Source organism: Anabrus simplex, chromosome X (assembly GCF_040414725.1).
Source record: "Anabrus simplex isolate iqAnaSimp1 chromosome X, ASM4041472v1, whole genome shotgun sequence".
Taxonomy (NCBI): Eukaryota; Metazoa; Arthropoda; class Insecta; order Orthoptera; family Tettigoniidae; genus Anabrus; species Anabrus simplex.
In genome coordinates, this window is record NC_090279.1 from 165,025,853 (window position 1) to 165,047,053 (window position 21,201).

A 21,201-nucleotide genomic window follows, 5' to 3' on the forward strand; every position below is an offset into this window, starting at 1 on the left:
GTGATGAGCGGCCTGAACTCCTGCTTGCACGCAGAGGCTTACAATCCGAACAACAGGCTGCAAGGCATCGCGCACAGCTGGCGGCAGAAGGCACAACGCACAAAAAGACACGCAGCAGAGATCCTCTATTATTTTTTTTCGGCCGGGGTGACGCCTCATCTGTAAATCGCACCTCACCGAGCCCAAGCACATAGGCTGACACCACAATTGGAAGTCGGCTATATTCACTTACGTCCTCGATTCTCTCCAAATGGCATCACCACTGCACTTCTCCCGACCGGCCTACATATATACTTCACGTCGTCCCGCCCAGCTGATGGAACCACCGCCTGCTCTGTCTACATTTGTTGCACCGCCGTTCGTCCCAGCTACTACCACAACTACCACCACCCCTATCACCACTACAGTCTTAGTTTTTGCCGTTTCTACCTTTCCTGCCACCACTACCATTATGTCTCATCCATTCCCTGTCATGACGTTTCCTCCTCTTACCACTCAACACTCTGCTCAACGGTCCGACTCACAGCAACCGCTTGTCGACGAAGCTGCAACTGATTCCTCTACTGTTCCTGAGCATCCACCATTGTCATCGCCGTCTGAATGCACAGCCAATTATACTTGTGTCGCCTGTGGTGTTGATCCTGCTCTTCCAGTCGAAGTCATCACTTCTGCCCTTCATCAAACTGGACTTTTTGTCACTGGGAACTCCAGGATATACAACTCCGGTGAACCTACGTTTTTGTTACGTCTCCACTTCGCTACGCCCGAAGCCGTCATTCATCTGCTCACAAATGGACTTCAACTCTTTGGCCGTATTTATCGTGTGGAACCATCTCGTTCTCCTCCTAGTCTTCAATCTCGTATTCTCTCAACCCGTCGGCTTCCCTGGCCTTCTGCATCTCCTATTCACTCACCTCGACAACGTCTTTGGTTCACTCCACCCTCCCACAGCTCATTTTCCCCGTCCCCGCCTTCTACTGATCTTTTCCGTCTTTTCTTAACCTCTCTTGCTACATTCTCCTCTACCTTCCATCTCATTGCTTTCCATCTTTTCCCCTACCGCTCCATGTAACTCTGCATTGTATCACTGTGCCTTTATGTAACTAACAAAATACCAATAATGTTATGAATCAATATTTTAAAAAATAAAAAGAATAAAGGGAACACAGAAACAGGAAAACCAAGACGCCCCCGAATCATATCTCCAATTTCCATCACCTTTATTTACCCCCTCCCACATAAAGCACATCACCTTTAAGCCCCGCAACTCTCTTGGCCAGAGAGTTGGTGTTCCCTACTAGGTGGCCCGCCTCCCCCGTCAGGGGAGGAATGAAAACTTAGTTAGTTAGTTAGTTAGTTAGTTATTTAGTTAGTTAGTTAGTTCAATCCGAATGCATCTGGAAACGAGTTCCAAAATCTATTTTCGTGGGGCTACAGTCACTGAATATTAAAATAAAAGATGCAGTAATTACTGGCAATGGTGGGACTCTGGCAAGGACGCTGGTGTTACGAGCAGTGGGTTTCATACCAGGAAGAAACTGTCAGTGGAGTCTTTTGCTCATTGACAAGAAATAAATCGAAAGAAAACAAGATAAACGTAGAAATGAGGTGGAGGATGATGAATATGGCCCTGGAATGTTTTAGTAGGCTAAGAAAACATTGATAAACTGAAACTTAAACCTAAGTATTCTCCAAACTTGAAAATTCGGAAGTTGTGTATCATTTTCTCAGGAATCACGTGTCGGATGAATTTGAAATTTCGTACCATTAAAGATGCTTTCAAACCAAGAGCTGCGGAGAAAAATGAAAGTAATCGAAGCAAATATAAAGGCAACACTCATGTAAAATGAACGGAATTGTTATTGGCTAAAATTGTTAACAAATTAATATGAAAAATCGACAAATTTGGCAAATTGAAGTACTTAATTGAAGTAATTCAAATTAGTGGACTGGGCAAAGGAAGCCAACAAATCAAGAGCGCAAAGAAATGGAACACGCGTTCCAACTGTCTAAGGATACGTACAAGAAGCTGTCAAATAAAATTAGATATTACAATACTGTAAAAAAAAACCAGAAAATATATATTTTATGAAATGCATGTTCACCATATGCAAGTAATCAGGAGAAATGGAAAAGATGGAGAAAATGAAAAGAAAGATTCTAAGAAAAAATTGTGGACCACTATAATCAGAAAAAGGAGAGTTTAAGTACACGAGGGCGAAGAACTTTATAAGAGCGAAGAAAGCGAAAACATGTCGGATACAATACGAATGACGAGAGTAAAATTTCTTGGCCACGTAATGAGGATGGACGACAAGAGACTCACATAATTTTTTTAATATGCTCACAGGAATACGAATGGCAATCAGTGAGTTTAAGGAATAAAGGAAGACAGGGAAGAAATGTGGATATCTGAAGGGATAATACAGAACAGGTTAATACAAAATTTTAAGGGTTTCCAAGTGAACGTTTTTGCGTTCATTTGTTGTGCTTATTTATTCAAAGTCAAAGTCACCTCCGTACAGGCCATGAAGGCCCTTGGAGGAGTGGAAGGTAAAGGCTTCCACCATTGTTAACTTCGGCACGTGATGGGGTAGAGTGGTTAGCTCTACGCCCGGCCGCCTTTGCCCGCAGGAATTAACCTGGTACTCATTTTTGGTGTAGGCTGAGTGAACCTCAGGGCCATATGTATCTCCGGAAGTGGAAATCTTGTTTCTTAAACCTTACGACTTCCTGACGGGGATTCGAACCCACGTCCTTCCGGGCGAACCGAGCACGCCTTTAACGCCTCGACCAGGCAGCCCCTTTGCTTGTTTATTACTTAGTTAAATATTTGTTTCTATTTACTTATTTTTGTTTAATGATGTATTTTCTTGCTTTTTATACAGATTGTATTATATGTTTTTTTTAATAACTTGTTAAATTTTTTTTGTTAATTTGTTTAATTGGTAATTTGTTTGTTTAGTTTTTATTAATTCGATTTGTTTGCTTATATCCTTGACTTTTGTTTGCTCTTGTTCGTTTGTTTATTTATTTGCTTATTAGTTTTTATTTGTTTTTCTATTTGTTTGTTCTTATTTGCCCATTTATTTGTTTATTTACTTGCCCAATTGTTTGTTTTTCAATTGTATATTTATATGTTTATTTATTTGCCAGTTTGTTTGTTATTTTTTGTGTATTTCTTTATTTATTTGGCTATTTGTTTGTTTTCATTTATTGATTTTTTGTTTGTTTATTTGTTCTTTTCTTTATTTATTTCTTCGTTTGCTTATATGTTTGTTTATTGGTTTATTTATTCGCCTCTAGTCTTTCCTAGACTAGGGGCCGGTTCTATCACCTACTGGTAAAGTAGCGCGTAACTTGCCCTCCGCGTAAAAGGATGTTTCCGTTCGACCACTCCCAGGTAGCGCTATCGGCAGCATAAATCGTAGTTACCCGGCGCGTAATTTATCGGCCACTTCGAGGGCCCGATATGACTTTACCTGCCGGGTAAGTTTTGAGAGTTGAACATTATTAACTGTATTTCTGGTAACATACTACTTAAATTACGGTAGCTTAGTATACTGAAAAATGCATGAAACGACATATTTCTGAGTCTGAACACTGTTCAATGAAATCAATTGGATTGAAATGAAATAAGAATCTTTCACTCGTGAAGTTAATCTTCTTCACGCATGTTAAAAAAAAAATAGAAATTGATAATTCACCAACAGTCCTTAGTTCGGATGTTCGTAGAATTGAAACTGCACAGTTCTTAGTTCGAATGTTCGTAGAATTAAAAAGGCACAGTTCAAATACAGTCCACAGCCCATCATCTACAATACATTTACACCGTTTATAGAATTATCTACACACGAAATTGTAAGTTAGTGACATCTGTACTCAATCACTTCTTAATGTTTGCCACTTGAAGAATTCTAAGTTAAAGCACAGTCATGTTAGTGAAATATCTCGAAATATTCAATCACTCTGTAAGGATCAAAAACTGTTCCAAACCCTATCACTCTCCACAACATTAACTTTGAATTGTGAACACTTGGAAAAATAATCGCAAGTCTTAGACATTCATTCAGAATAAACAATCACTTGATAATATTAAGAGTTTGATGAAGCACAATTTCTATCACCCTCCGTTGGAGCAGAATTCTATCACTCGACGAAATATCTTCTTTGCAAGTTTTCATTCCCCACCCTGGTGGGGTGGGGCGGGCCACCTAGTGGGTGTCGCCCTCTCTCTGGCCAGGAGAGATGACGGGGTTGAGAAGGAGTGAAAAAATAAGGAGATGGGGAAAATGTGGTTTGAATAAGTAAAGGAGACGGGATAAAGGAAGTGTAGGTTCTCTAGCGCTTTATTGACAGATTTACATTTTCTGTGCTTTATTGACAAAGATACATACATATATACAGAGCTTTATGGATGTTTATGAGAGTTACATGAGCGATTTTACAACCAGGTTGCGTATGGTGGTGTGATGAAGTGACGGGTTTCGTGAGGTGGAGGGAGGATGTGAAGTGCTAGGATGTGATACGGGATGAGAAATTTACCAGGGAGGTGAGTAGGAGACTTAAGAGGTTAGATGGAGGAGGGAGTAGTGGGAAGATTGCAGGTGGAGGTGGTGGATAGTTGCTGGGTGAAGATGGTGGAAAGCGGAAGTGTGGACTGGAAGATTGCTGAGGGGGTGCAGGCCGGGGGCGTGTGCGGTGGCGGGGTGATTTATGTTGATTAGGAGTTTGGGGCGGACAGCGGGACGGTTCTATCCTGAGATGTCGGCCGTTGAGGTATATCCCTTGCGTGAACAGGCGCTGGACGTCTTCAGGCGTTGGTAGTTGCAGGCGTACTAAATATGTAGGGCCATCATCGTTGTGGATCCTAATGGCTTTCTTCACCGGGATTCCTGCTTTTTGGAGTTCTTGGAGGTTTGCTATTGGTGGTAGGTTAGGTTCCACGCCACAGGCAACACAGCTGTATAGGTTGTTCTGGCTGGGTGGTGAAGTTAGCGGTCGTACATTATCTGGTGTTGGTGGTTGTGTATTGTCTGCTTGAATTGCTATTGCTTCATTTGGCGGCGTTGTTACTTCTTCCTGCTGGCCCTGAGCGGGGGGGGGGGGGGGGGTGGTATGGCATTATGGGAGAGGGGTGCGTAGTAGCTGTGGTGGTGGTGGTAGGGGTGTTGGAGGTAAAATGAGAGGAGGTGGAAGCAAATACTTTAATATGATAATACCGGACAGCTTGCTGTTTTCAGTGAGAAAGTCGATAGTGCTGCTACCTACATGGCTTGGTGTGACCAACTCTTCAATAACATATTGTCATCTGTATGATTCTTGGCGCACTGCCGTGTTTTTTATAATGTATCAGTGTTTGTCACTAAATAATCTTACATTGCAGTTATATTCCAAGAAAAGTGTTATGCGCTGAACAAATTACCCACAAGCTAATGGGCATGGGAACTGATAAGGACAGCAAGTATTAAAAAAGTTATGAATTCGCATCTGTGTTGAGGTAACATTCTATGACCCTTATATTAAGAAAATCAATCAAATACTCTACTGAAATGTTAGTGAGACGTAAAAACAATAATATTAACATATATGGAACTCTAGTATACTCAAACTTGAGGGTCCACATTGTTAAACAGTACCATAAATTTCACAAACGAAAACTTGTGGGCCTGTAGCGTAATGGTTATCGCGGTAGTCTTGAAATTGAAAATTGAAGGCCATGAGTTTCGAATCCAGTCATCTTTTTACTGTAAGAAAATAATAATAATAATAATAATAATAATAATAATAATAATAATAATAATAATAATAATAATAATAATAATTTTCTTTACGTCCCACTAAGTACTTTTACGGTTTTCGGAGACGCCGAGGTGCCGGAATATAGTCCCCCAGGAATTCTTTTACATGCCAGTAAATCTACCTACACGAGGCTGAGGTATTTGAGCACCTTCAAATACCACCGGACTGAGCCAGGATCGAACCTGCCAAAATAGGATCAGAAGGCCATCGCATCAACCGTCTGAGCCACTCAGCCCGGCGTAAGAAAATTATTCTTCTTCTTTATCTGTTTACCCTCCAGGGTCGGTTTTTCCCTCGGACTCAGCCATGGATCCCATCTCTACCGACTCAAGGGCAGTGTCCTGGAGCTTCAGAATCTGGGTCGGGGGATATAACTGGGGAGGATGACCAGTACCTCGCCCAGGCGGCCTCACCTGCTATGCTGAACAGGGGCCTTGCGGGGGCATAGGGAGATTGGAAGGGATAGACAAGGAAGAGGGAAGGAAGCGGCCGTGGCCTTAAGTTAGGTACCATCCCGGCATTTGCCTGGAGAAGGATGGCCACTTCCAGGATGGCTGAAGTGGGAATCGAACCCACCTCTATTCAGTTGACCTCCGGAGGCTGAGAGGACCCCGTTCCAGCCCTCGTACCACTTTTCATTTTCGTGGCAGAGCCTGGAATCGAACCCTGGCCTCCGGGGGTATTAGCTAATGACATGAACCACTACACCACAGAAGCGGGCAAGACAATTATTTCAGTGTATTACAGGCATAGGCTTGAGCACCAGTCCAACTAATTTAATACGTGTGTATGGTAATGCTTCATGCATAAATTTGTGAAAGAGACTTTAGGAAATTCTGAACACTTCTTCCTTGTCAAGAACATCCTAGTTCACTCACCGTAACCTCAATGCATTATACATATTATGTATTTCTGTCTTCAGAGATAAAACAGAAAATTCAAAGTACAGCAAAAACGAGAGAGCAGCGTGAGCTGAGTTTTCCTGTAGCATTCGGGAAGATCGGCCGTATCGAAGAAGAAGAAGAAGAAGATTAAGAAAGTAATGGATCAAAACTCCTGTTCCTTAATTACAGCTTCTCTTTCCCAAAATTGTAATAAATCATGGATGTTGTTAAGTTATCTGCCCGCTCTGGCGCTTTGGCTGAATGGTTAGCGCTTCGTGCCCCCCCGTTTTTATGATACCTTCATTCTTCGGAGTGTTGGATCTCTTCCATTTCCCTTCTGATTAGTGTTAATAGAGGATGGCTGGTCAGTTGTACTTCCTCTTAAAAAATAATCACCACCACAGAAAGGTCAGCGTACTGGCCTTCGGTTCAGAGGACCCTGGTACGATTCCCGACAGAGTCGGAGATTTTATTCGCGTCTGTTAATTCCTGTAAATCGGGGGCTACGGGTTTGTGTTCGTATTCATACGCATCTTCAAATATATACAACACATCACACGAGAAACAACCACAGAAACACGAGTTAGTGAATATATATCCCTCCACATACAATTGGTGGTAGGAAAGGCATCCGGCCGCAAAACTAGGCTAAGTCCATACAACGTCCTTCGCCAGGCTAGAAAAAACTGGAGAGAGTAGGTAGTTGTTAAATATTTCCCCCAGAGGATGGTTGGAATCTCAAACAAATGCTGCTTTTAATTTTCAAGACATAGCGAAAGGCACGGCTAACATAATGCTCGTTTGGGGGTTTATGAAAGAGGCATTTCATATTTTAAAATGTCATTCTTAATTATTATGATTATTCAATTTATTATTTTAACAAAAAAAATTCCAATGAGTGCAGTGCATTCCTCTCAACTGTAGCATAGACGAGTATGCAGTTCACACCAACACGCTAGATGTCACCACCATCGCTGTTCGCACTAGACTCAATGCTGTTGAGATAGAGCTGTCCGGTATTGGTGTATTAAAGTATTTGGTGGAAGTAGTGGTGGTGACGGTGGTGGTGGTCTGGGAGGTGTAAGGAGAGGGCGGCTGCTGTTGGTGTGATGTGCCAGTAGTGGGGTTGGCTGTGGCGGCGGCGTATTCCTTCATTAGCTGGTCGAGTAATTTCCCTGGGGTATCTTGTACTCGATGTAGTTGTCCTTGGATATATACCCCATTGTCTAGAGCGTTGTAGACGTCCTCTTGCACTAGATAATATAATAGTACTTCTCTTGTGGGTTTGTCGATTTGATAAAGTCTAGCGGCGATGTAGACGCCTGTGGGGCGAAGTTCCGTAAGGATGTCATCTGCTGGAATTGCTGGGTCAATATCGTGGGCAATGCAAGTATAGTACATTATGGGAGGGGGGGGGGCGACTTCCTCTTGGTGTCTGGCCAATTTTGCTTTTTTGGGTCGTCTGGGCGCGTAATTAGAGGTGTGGCGCCACCCGGCCGAAGAAAAATGTTTGTGGGTGTTTTCAGGGCTATTCAGTCCACTTTCAGAGTTTGGAGATGTGTTCCCTCCTCCACGAAATATGACAATCACTACACGTCGTATCGCAGTCTGCGCGAGCCGACCGCTCGCTGTTAGCAGCGTGAACTCCACTGCGAAACACACTGGTCTGCTAACAAGCGCCTAAAGACAGGCCCGTACTATGAACCGCTTCCAATGTGCGCATGCGTAACACAGCAGGCGAGCAGCGAGAACCGGCATGCTACAGGCGCGCATTACGACAGCAAAAAGGAAATAGAAATGAAAAGCAATACAGTCTACGGAATAACTCACGTCGGTAATATTCCGTATAATACAGTACAGGTACCTAGTGTTTTCAAGCTGGTTAATGAGCACAAGTTTAGCACACAGTTATAGTCAACGGGGAGTTTATTCAGAAGACAGCATGCAACACAAGCAATTGTGAATTTTGAAAACGAACACTCACGATTTCTTAAAGAAAGTGAACATGATGTTTTACTCGCACATTTATCTACAAAATGGTATTTTATACATTCTTTAAAACTACAAAGCTAATTAAGGACACACACACCTTAGACGTTATCATAAAATTACACATAGAATAGGGGACAGCAAGCGAGTAGCGAGAAACAGCATGCCACAGGCACGCGTTATGACAGCAGAAACGAAACAGCAATAAAAAGCAGTACAGGTACTTACAGTGTTTCCAAGCTGTTGAATGGCCACAAGTTTTGCATGAAGTTATATTCGACTGGGAGTTTACTCAGAAGACAGCAACACAAGCACTTGCGAACTTCGAAAACGAACACACAATTTCTTAGAGAAAGCGAACATGATATATTTTACGCGCACAAATTCTTTAAAAATACGAAGTTAATTAAGGACACGCACACACCTTAGGCACTATCATAAAATCATTCATAAAGTAGGGGAGTTTATTTACAAGACAGCATCACGAGAAATTATGAACTTTGAAGTCGACACATACACACAATGTCCTAAAGAAAGGGAACATTATAGTTTACGCGCACATTTATCTACGTACATGTATGTTATATATTCTTACAAATACAACGTTAACTAAGGACATACACATGAATCTTGGGCACCACCATAACGTGCATGCGTCTTCCAGCATTCGTCACGGTTCTACTTAGGCCTATTCTGAATAATAATGCTCGCTGCAATTTTCTGCGTCTCAGCTGGGGTTGGTTTTGTTAATGTGGTCTTGGAAATTTTCTTCTGTTTTCTGTTGGAAAACAGTCGCTGCCGTGGTATGTTTTTGTTGCTGGAGAGACATTGTCGGACGGCACTAATTTCACGCTTGGGTCCTTGGATTGTCGAGGTGCGTTTAGAACAGCAGGCAAAGGAGCAATGTGTTTTGCTAGTGCATTCAGTTCTTCTTCTGTCTCAATGGAATCAATAATTTCTGTCACTTTCGATATCAAGGACGATTTCTTAGTTGCCGAGTCTGCATTTATGACCTCTTTTCGTTTGCTTAGCTCAGCTGTAATTACTTCTGTTTCTGCTGTGTTCTCATTGCAGTCAATAACTAGAGAAGGGGACGGGCAACTCACTGAAGTTGAAAGTCGTGTACAAGGCTTAAAAATACGACGCAGCAAATTAATATGTTTGCACATGTTCCATTTAATAGCAGAATCATGACAACTGCATGCAAATATGTGAATGCAAGCGTTGCACTCTACACACATAATTTTGCAATCACACTGAGAGAGTACCTGCCTGATCTCATACAGTTCCTTCACTTGCGAGCAGGAAATGATTTGCCAATACCACTGCCTTCGTGATGTCCAGGCCGTATTGTAACTAGCGCGGGAAAGCAATCAGCTGATCGTTAGGGGGGAAGTTTAGCACATGAGTTAGTAGAGTTAAACACAGTTTTTCGCAGTTTTATTGAAACTTTTAACGATGGCTGCATGTTCACTCAGATATATGTGAGAATGAGTCGTCATCGACTGCATTATTAAGTGGAAAGTCGTTAATTAGTGAAGAAAACTTAGTGTGAGCGTGTATTTATGTGAAGCTATAGGTTAAGAAGATCGTTCTTCGGTGTTTTAATTTTGTAGTTTATTTGTGTAAAGTTATATTTATAGTGTAAAATTAATTGAGTTTCTGCATTCTGTGTTTTATTATTAACCACGAATTGTATATACTTGAATTAAGATGATCAGTGAGGGAAATCACCATGCCTTAGAGTTGCTGTGTGCCTGGCTGCAAAGCCAATTATAAACAAGAAGAGTACACTCCGGTATTTGTGTTTCCTTTTGATGAAGAACTAGTTTAGTTATGGAAGAAGGCTATTCCCAGGGAGAATTTAATAGTTAATCAAAACACAGTTGTGTGTATCAAGCACTTCCCTGAAAATCACATCCTGAGAGAAATAAGAGTGTCACGTCCAGATGGTGAGGTAATTTTTTTTATTATGTCATAAACATGGGTCCCATTAGGTAGGTCCTGTATTTTTATGTAATCAGACCTATGGCTTATCTGAATTCGGTGTATTTGAAAATGCAAGTCTTATTTATGAGTATCACCGAGCTCGATAGCTGCAGTCGCTTAAGTGCGGCCAGTATCCAGTATTCGGGAGACAGTGGGTTCGAACCCCACTGTCGGCAGCCCTGAAGATGGTTTTCCGTGGTTCCCCATTTTCACGCCAGGCGAATGCTGGGGCTGTACCTTAATTAAGGCCACGGCCACTTCCTTCCCATTCCTAGACCTTTCCTGTCCTATCGTCGCCGTAAGACCTATCTGTGTCGGCGCGACGAGAAGCAAATAGCAACAACAACAAAAAAAATAGTATCAAACAGCAGTGTGATTTATGTAAATGTTATCTTCTGACAGATTCAGATCTTATATATGAATTATCTCCAGAAGTAAGATATCTGAATTTCCTAAATCGAGGGGGCTTAAAGTATCCATCAGACATGTCAATAGAACTTAGAATTGAGGTGTACAAAGTATTTTGTGTGTTAGTGTCAGATAGATATAAGATGGTATTTCTAAATTCAGACAATCCTAAGTGTGTCACAATATCCTTGGGTTTGGAGTCAATGCAGTTGGCAGATTCCCTAGTCATTTGTGACTGCGGGAAGAAATTGGAAGACCTGGCCGGACAGTGTATATATATTTGGGTGAATATGTTTTTAAATAATTTTTCCAAAATTCACACCGACTTGTGTATTCAACAAAGTGCTTCAAAGAGAGCAGACCTACTCCTTACTGGTGTAACTTCCTGTAAGAGGTCCAGGAAAGCTGCAGTGTTCATGAAGTGGAAACAGTGAGGTACAGAAATAATTTATATTTGTAATAAATAGTATGGTAATTGGCTGCATGTTTTCTGTCAGTGTGTATGATGTGAATGTTCCAGTTGACCAGAAAATGGATAAAATCGCAAGAATATGTCTCAAAATATTAGGCTGTACTCACGCAAACGAACGTATATACGCGAGAAATAGAACGTTACGGAGAAGAATATGCATTGTATGTCAGAATTAACAAATATTTGACGATAGGTTTTGGTTTTATAAGGTGTTAACAGTTCTTTAAGTAATTTAAACGAGTGTGTTATTCAAGCGGAGCGTATGCATATCGCCTTCAAGTTCCCCCCAAAGCGTGACGTCATCAGAGGTACAGTACGGCCTGGACATTACGAAGGCAGTGCCAATACCCAGCTTGCTGAGTGATGGTGTCAGCCTCCAACTGTAAACTTGTCCTGTGACGCTTTCCCAAGTCAGCAATTTTTGAAGTTATTTTGCCCTTGTCTATAACAGTTAATCTGTCAATGAGTTTATCTCGCACAAAACTCATAATTGCGTGAATTGACTTGTCTGAGCGTTTTACATTCTTTCCTTTTAGATAAATGTATTTAATCGTCCTATGCATTCTCTCAATATGCATATTGGTCTTTAAGCCGCAATGCAGTCTATAACAGTATGCCCACATTTATTTACGCGGCACATAATGCTGAAGAAAATACTTTCCGTAGTCAGAGGTATCACTGTCTTCACTCATCATTTTCACCCCTGACTCTAACAGAAGTGAGAAAGACTCGGGATCTCGTTCCTCCAGTATAGTCCTTACAAGCTTATATATTTCTTCCTGCTTAGATTTTGTCTTTATTTTTGTTAAATTTTTTCTCCAAGCTCTGTCCACGTGCCACGCACAAAATAACCTTCTTTGAGGCAGAGCCATAACATTCGTCCACATGTTATAAAATGCGTCTGCCATGTCTGACATAAATACTTTCGGAATGATATCACCAGTTTCTTCTCGGATGGTTTTCAGGAAGAGAGATAAAGCCGCTTCATCTGTTCTGTTTGATATGATAAACGCGCACGGAAAGCCCTGCCTTATTGTTTGTCCAACCCTTGTCCCGTTTCCCTACGGGGTCGGGTATGAGGTGAGATGAATTTGTCGTGGCGGTTTTTATGACCGGATGCCCTTCCTGACGTCAACCTCATATATATCATCTAAAACTAATAAAGTGACCTGTTCAAACTCGTAACTGTTCATCCCATGAGTACTGTCCATACATATACAGTCTGAACCGTACTTCTGTAAAATTTCACATTGTGCGTTATTCATGATCACAAGCGCGAAGTCTTCGGTTCTGAGCTCTAGATGCTCCTTCCCTTGTTCTTTGTACAACAGTACACAAAGATTTTCACTTTCTTTCATTTCATTCACCCAGGCGCTTACGCTAGTTCCGTCCTCTTTATTGCTTCATTATATCGGAGGATAAATTGTAAGACCGACTAATGTTCTGCATATCTTTCTGAGTTAGAAGATGCACTCGATCTAATTTTTCCTCGCTGATAGAACACCGTATTTGATCAAGCACAGCGTGCGACGGTATGTTGGTAACAAGTTTGGAAGCTAACATTTCTCTGTCTTTCTATTGAATACGCAAATGACCCAGCTCACACTTATGTCCAATGTGCGTAGATGTAAAACTAACGTGACACTTCCCATCCGTGAAAAACTCTACCTTCATTCCGGCCGGACAAAAGCCATTAAGTTTTGAAGTTCCTTGGGTTTTCAAGTGCCTCTGCCCAGTCCCTTTGTAGGTATAATAACCGGAGCGGTTACAAGGGAAGTTAATTATTTTCGTTCCATCTCAGCATCTATTTTCCCCCATATTCCTGACGTAAGAAGGACTGGTTCCTCGTTCATTTTCTTCTTTCCAAGCCACAAAATCAGAATATGTATTAAATTCTTTCCTCTCACGGTGAATGTGCATATCATGGGACGATTGGAAATGATCAAGTATAGCATTTCTTACTGGTGAAGTATAATCACACATAGTACACTTAAATGAACACCTTCCCCTCTCACTTTCGCCACCAACAGTATCAGAGTGCGGGTTACGATGATGCCGCTTCAGACACGATTGCTGAGCAATGGTTTATTACATACGTTGCACGTATGAATCCCACTACCCTGTGGTTTCCGTGAGTTTGGCGCTATCTCATCGAGTTTCAGAGGATGTTTCTGTTTTACATGCCTCCGCAAAGTAGTTCTTGCTTCGTACACACTACCACACTCAGAGCAAGTAAACATACTGAACTTACAGAGTAGGCGTATTGTCTATCTGCTTATTCACAAAACCCCACGAAATGAAGAAAACAGAACGATAACCACAACGAAAGAAAAGAAAAAGAAATTAACAGAACAACAACGAAGGAAAAGAAAAAGGAAAGATCAAAACGAAATAAAACCACCGAATAACGATAGCCACCTTACAATAATAGCACTTGTTAACTCCAATAGTTACATTAGCGCGGTCTCGTTCAGCTAGAGGTACAGCATGGAAGCGCGCATGCGCGTTTCGTGTTTGGTTCATAGTACGATCCTGTCACTAGGCGCTTGTGGTCTGCTCACTGATCTCTATACATGGATCGCTGATGGCAGGTCTCCGCTGCAGGAGAAAGTACGCCAAGTTGAACGCGCGGTTCGCCATGTTGGCGTACCCAACCTCGAGCTCTCCTTATGGGGAAGCAATGATAATATAGTCAATTTTAAGTCGCAATTAATGGCGCATTGGAATAATTAAAAATATAGAGACATGTTCACTCAAAGCATAAGGACATTGGGATCACTGACACGTCATTCCGAGGTCAGTAAATCTCCGGGATAGCAATAAGAATGAGTGTATAATAACGGCCGGAAAATATTAACTTAGGTGCTGAATACATGCAATTAGCGATCGGTAACACAATACGAGTGAAAACCAGTTTCTGGAAACATTGCTGTAAACTGTATACATGTATGCCACGAAATTATGCATTCTTAAAATGATGTACCTATAAACGTAGCTCAATATACAGGCCTAGATTCGACATATCGTAATCGGTGCTTGATAATGAATTTCTGTTTCCTGTTTCCAAGAAATAACGCGCATATTATCAAATTAAAATATCACTGAAGCAAATGTACACATTTATAAAACCAGCAAATATTCAAAACTAGTCAATATATCACATTACCTCCAGCTTAATGTACTATTACAGACCTCTTTAATTAAATTCAGCTAGCAAAGCGATATTGATAGTCATCATCAGAAATATGTAACACCAGTTAAAAGAGTCCCAAATACCACGAATAGTATAATGGAATAGCCCCAAACACCCACCACACTTTCCCTTCTCCCACCACTCCAGTGTCTGAAACCCATAATTATTACTGATGTAAATAAGGTCTAGAATTCCTCCAGACTTCATTTTCTAGGATTGTTATAAGGTCACGTCAATTATTTCATCGAAACCGTCAGTTTAATTATGAGAAATAAAAAAAAAATAAGTAAATCTTTACTTGCAGTTAATGTTCAGCAAAATTGAAAACAGTTGGCTGTACATCACTTCTAAGGTGTACAGTTTGTCCATTTATATCAAAACAGTCTTCCTCTAAGTGATCCGAGCAGAGAACAGCTGTTTTAGAAGGCTCCCAATTCTCCCGCCTGATACTCCTAATCGATGATCTTAGATGTTCGGGTCTCGAGAAAGGAAACCAACAAAAATTAATTGCCATTTTGCTCCCGGAATATGCGAAATAAGATACAATAAACCTAAAACTCAAAACACTACCCTAGGAAGATTCTTATGTACAGTATAAAACTCCCCGAGCCGGGCTGAGTGGCTCAGACGGTTAAGGCGCTGGCCTTCTAACCCCAACTTGGCAGGTTCGATCCTGGCTCAGTCCGGTGGTATTTGAAGGTGCTCAAATACGACAGCCCCGTGTCGGTAGATTTACTGGCACGTAAAAGAACTCCTGCGGGACTAAATTGCGGCACCTCGGCGTCTCCGAAGACCTTAAAAAGTAGTTAGTGGGACGTAAAGCAAATAACATTATTATTAAAACTCCCCGATGAAATGATTTCTCCTTCTGCTGATCGGTTCTGTTTGTACATCCATAAGCTGAATACTGCGGTATGTTAATACCCCGTAGAATGTTTCTTCATTCATATTTCAGATAAACACATACATATTTAAATTGAATCTTGTAATCCACAAGTATACTACAAGGCAACGAACCTAAATTCGTAAAATACACTACTATTTACTTTGCAATAACACAGCACAGAACACTCGTGAAACTACAATCAAGAGGCCTGGCGTCACTGAACTAAGCATAAACAAAGCAAGCGCGCTCCTCGTGGTCTACTGCACCGTGCGCTCGCTGCCATCTTACGACGCCAATCATCTTCTATTCGGCTTACTGCTACCCAAGCTACCAGCCATCCAGGTATAGAGATCAGTGGGTCTGCTATACTGAAATTCAAGTCAAGAGCTTAGGAAAAGTATCCTTCCGCATGTGAGCACGTTCCCTGTACCCCTTTCCCGTCTCGTCACCGCTCTCCATCTCTGCCACAACCAGCTCATCATTAACGCCGTGCGTCCATCTGACAAGTACAGTACTTCATTCTGAAACAGTGAAGCATCAAACGAAATCACTTCCTTTCACATAGCTGTACTTTGATTACGTACCATACCTATTTATTCCTTTATTGACCATGTAAAACCTACAGATTACTGACGAATACCAAGGCAAGAGAAGCAAGGTTTATTTTTATTTCATAATACGATTTGTGTGAGGCACATGGGGACTTACAACATAAGTATACGATTCCGCTCTCGTGCAACGACTGTCAGTGGCAGTTTCTCATAGTTAAAAATGCTGAAAAACCCACCCGTGAGTGGGATTGCAAAATGCAATGCTTCAAGGAATGTTGTAAATATTGTAGTCTCGTCATTCGGAAGGTAAAAACGAACTCATGATCCTCTCATGACAACATTTCTGCAGGTAGAGGGCGGTTACGAATATAAAGTACACATTATTATTATTATTATTATTATCATCGAATATGCCAAGGACCCTATTCCTATACCGTGTCAAGGCCCTTCCTGTTTTATTTACGGCGAGTGCTGAGCTTACACATCGATCTTTCGCTGGAGACTTGGATTTTCCGTGGAGTTTAAATTCCAAGCGAGCGGTGTAAACTCTGTACACAGAAACGCCGATCAGCTGCGCGGACTTTTTCACGTCTTCCACAGTCCACAGTGGATTCTAATCTCGCAGGCTACTGTAAACGTTTAAAACAATTTGGTTTAGATTTTCTACTTTATTTTTCTCCACTTAAAGTATTTCACAGGGGACTCAAGCGTCACAGCATCACACACGTCTTGCTCACAGCTGGCAGCCATTATTAATATTGAACACGCTGTTGCAGCCAGTATTGCCAACAGTTTTCTTGGATCCATCTTCAACGTCCCACATATTATGCGAACTTAACAACAGTGGAATGAACTCGAACAAACTTACTAATTAGGCCTACACAGTGCAATAAGATATCAATATCATATTAAATTATTATTATTTTGCTACATACACCACTGAGAACAATAACTATTCATAGCCATCTACGTACGAAATACAAGAGTTGGTATCGAACCCGAATAACATACAACCTGTGATATATTTTCCATATTTATACAGGGCAAACATTTTAGTTCAACAAGTCAGTTCACCAGAATATCTAACCAAATTGAAGGAATCTCCTGACTTCAAGAACAAGTAATAAACCTAGGGAATTATTTGGCGCTGCGGAAGCCTTTTCACCGACCAGAAGTCTGACTAACATCAAAGGGATCGCTAAGGTCTTGAGTTGACTCTCAGTATAAGCGAAGCAGCTCTCCCACTGCCTTCGTGATGTCCAGGCCGTACTGTAACGAGCGCGGGAAAGCAATCAGCTGATCGTTAGGGGGGAAGTTTAGCACATGAGTTAGCAGAGTTAAACATAGATTTTCGCAGTTTTATTGAAATTTTTAACGATGGATGCATGTTCACTCAGATATATGAGAGAATGAGTCGTCATCGACTGCATTATTAAGTGGAAAGTCGTTAATTAGTGAAGAAAACTTAGTGTGAGCGTGTATTTATGTGAAGCTATAGGTTAAGAAGATCGTTCTTCAGTGTTTTAATTTTGTAGTTTATTTGTGTAAAGTTATATTTATAGTGTAAAATTAATTGAGTTTGTGCATTCTGTGTTTTAATATTAACCACGAATTGTATATACTTGAATTAAGATGATCAGTGAGAGAAATCACCATGCCTAAGAGTTGCTGTGTGCCTGGCTGCAAAGCCAATTATAAACAAGGAGAGTACACTCCGGTATTTGTGTTTCCTTCTGATGAAGAACGAGTTAAGTTATGGAAGAAGGCTATTCCCAGGGAGAATTTAATAGTTAATCAAAACACAGTTGTGTGTATCAAGCACTTCCCTGAAAATCACATCCTGAGAGAAATAAGAGTGTCTCGTCCAGATGGTGAGTTAATTTATTTTATTATGTTATAAACATGGGTAACATTAGGTAGGTCCTATATTTTTATGTAATCAGACCTATGGCTTATCTGAATTCGGTGTATTTGAAAATGCAAGTCTTATTTATGAGTATCACCGAGCTCGATAGCTGCAGTCGCTTAAGTGCGGCCAGTATCCAGTATTCGGGAGACAGTAGGTTCGAACCCCACTGTTGGCAGCCCTGAAGATGGTTTTCTGTGGTTTCCCATTTTCACGCCAGGCAAATGCTGGGGCTGTACCTTAATTAAGGCCACGGCCGCTTCCTTCCCATTCCTAGATCTTTCCTGTCCCATCGTCGCCGTAAGACCTATCTGTGTCGGTGCGACGAAAATCAAATAGCAAAAAAAATTAAAATAAAAAATATATATGAGTATCAAACAGCAGTGTGATTTATGTAAATCTTATCTTCTGACAGATTCAGATCTTATACATGAATTACCTCCAGAAGTAAGATATCTGAATTTCATAAATCGAGGGGGCTTAAAGTATCCATCAGACATGTCAATAGAACTTGGAAGTGGGGTGTACAAAGTATTTTGTGTGTTGGTGTCATATACATATAAGATGGTATTTCTAAATTCAGACAATCCTAAGTGTGTCACAAAATCCTTGGCTTTGGAGTCAATGCAGTTGGCAGATTCCCTAGTCATTTGTGACTGCGAGAAGAAATTGGAAGACCTGGCCGGACAGTGTAGGCCTATTTATATTTGGGTGAATACATTTTTAAATAACTTTTCCAAAATTCACACCGACTTGTGTATTCAACAAAGTGCTTCAAAGAGAGCAGACCTACTCCATACTGGTGTAACTTCCTGTAAGAGGTCCAGGAAAGCTGCAGTGGAAACAGTGAGGTGCAGAAATAATTTATATTTGTAATAAATAGTAATGGTAATTGGCTGCATGTTTTCTGTCAGTGTGTATGATGTGAATGTTCCAGTTGACCAGAAAATGGATAAAATCGCAAGAACATGTCTCAAAGTGTTAGGCTTTACTCACGCAAACGTACGTATATACGCGAGAAATAGAACGTTACGGAGAAGAATATGCATTGTATGTCAGAATTAACAAATATTTGACGATAGGTTTTGGTTTTATAAGTTGTTAACAGTTCTTTAAGTAATTTAAACGAGTGTGTTATTCAAGCGGAGCGTATGCGTATCGCCTTCAAGACCCCCCAAAGCGTGACGTCATCAGAGGTACAGTACGGCCTGGACATTACGAAGGCAGTGGCTCTCCATTTATACCCGATTCACGCCCAAAACATGCCTTCACATCTCGCTCCACAACTTCGTCGTCTCGCGTCGGATTTTAATCAAACCTTGCAGGAATGCAGATAAGATACCGGGCTACACGATGATGTGGTTGATTTTGTCTAGTCATTATCGTAGGAAAAGTTATTATCCGAAGAAACTCAAGGAACATTCCATACTAGTCTAGGCTCACTCTGTGTTACGGTGAGGCAGGCTGTGACGTCACTCCGCTCTACGTCACACACAGCTGTTGCTCGCTGTTCCAGTCTGTCTTCCGCTACTGGGCCGGCGTGTAACGCGAAGTTTTAAATTTAATTACGGGGACTTAGTTTCGTACCGGCTGTTCCCGGTACAATATTTCGTTGAAATGTTTAATCACAATATTATGTCTACTAGGAATTTGCTTTATATGAGTGCTACTTATAGGAAGTGATGTTATGATTAATAGCATATAGGAATGTCGCCCAGGTAGCAGATTCCCTATCAGTTGTTTACATAGTCTTGTTGTAAATTATTTCGAAGAAATTGGAAACTATTCCATTCCCGAATTCCTCTTCCTATGAATGGATATTTATCCCGATTAGTTCTTTACATTTACAATACCTTACAACTTTATCTTCATAAAGTTAAACACTAGAATGAAATGCATTATCAATAAATGGAAGCATGTGGAACTAAACGAGGTCACAGAGCTAGTTGCAAATAGAGCATCGTGGAGATACTTAATCAATTCACAGAAGCCTGCAGAAAGAATGCTCCGGGCAATAAGTCTGTAACGCAGATGTGTGTATGTGTGTATACGTATATGGAAGCGCGTAAAAAGAGATATAAGAACAACGGCAGGGAACTAAACTAAATTTTTAAATGTAAATTAGAAATACGATGAAAACCTGCGTACGTTTTATTACGGAGCGAGCAACTTGACCAATCTACTACGAGAATACTTTTCAAAAACGTTGCCTTACATGACAGGTTATAACTGGCGTCAGAAAATGTAATCTCGAAATTTTAATCCCAATTAGGTATTGATATTGAAGCTCATAGATTAAAATCACGAAAGCTTGACATAAATCGTTGTGCATAACTCTTAAGACACCCCTTATTAGTCTTTTTGGTGATAAACAACAGATGCAAGCACAGGAAAATAAAACGATCGAAATGAGTTTCATGCATCTGACGATAGATAGCACCACAATCGAAAGCGAGAAATCGTTGAAAATCAGTCTAAACAACTTCGTATATCGGTGTCTAGCTCCGGGTAGCTACCTAGCGCTTGCGCGGAGGTGGTTGGATGCAAGCCAAAGTACCAGCCGATTTATACCTTCCAGGTAGTTTACTTCCCGGCAGCTGCCAGCCACTTTACCAGCAGATGGTAGAACCGGCCCTAGGATATCCTTTCTATCACCCTGAGATGAGTAGCTCGTTGTTTACGGTGGAATGATGTAACAGTGCCCAAGGCCTCCTGCACTGTACTTACCTGCACTTTCTCCTCTCTCCTCGCCAGCGCTACGACGTGGAGACCGTGATCCTGAAGCTGATACGCTATAGCGGCTCCTATACCGGAACTTGCTCCAGTGACTACAGCAACACGTCCTGTCCAACGTTCCATCTTCTACACTACAAAGTAGAAACCTCGCAGAAAAACAGTTGCAGATGGCAGGGATACTAGTTGCGAGATGCAGATAACCAGCCGTTTTATCAGCCCCGCCTTGACGATGAAGCTGACATATCATCGTCCTTAAGATAAAGAAACTCGATATAGTATTTCCAAGTACACCCAACGACATTTCACGCATGTTGTTTTCAATGATGGGAGGCCAGAATAGCGAGTGTCAAGACATAGACTGTTTTTCTCCTTCTTAAAATGTTAT

At 41.2% G+C, this 21,201-nt stretch overlaps 1 protein-coding gene across 1 annotated transcript in view; it reads right to left on the reverse strand.

The window, feature by feature from the left end:
* LOC137503123 (farnesol dehydrogenase-like) overlaps positions 1-20,988 on the reverse strand; it is a 41,645-nt gene extending 20,657 nt beyond the window's left edge. The window contains exon 1 of the mRNA XM_068230583.1: positions 20,808-20,988. Coding sequence (XP_068086684.1) covers positions 20,808-20,939 — 132 coding nt within the window. The 5' untranslated portion in view covers positions 20,940-20,988. The remainder of the gene's footprint in view (positions 1-20,807) is intronic.
* Positions 20,989-21,201: the final 213 nt, after the last annotated feature.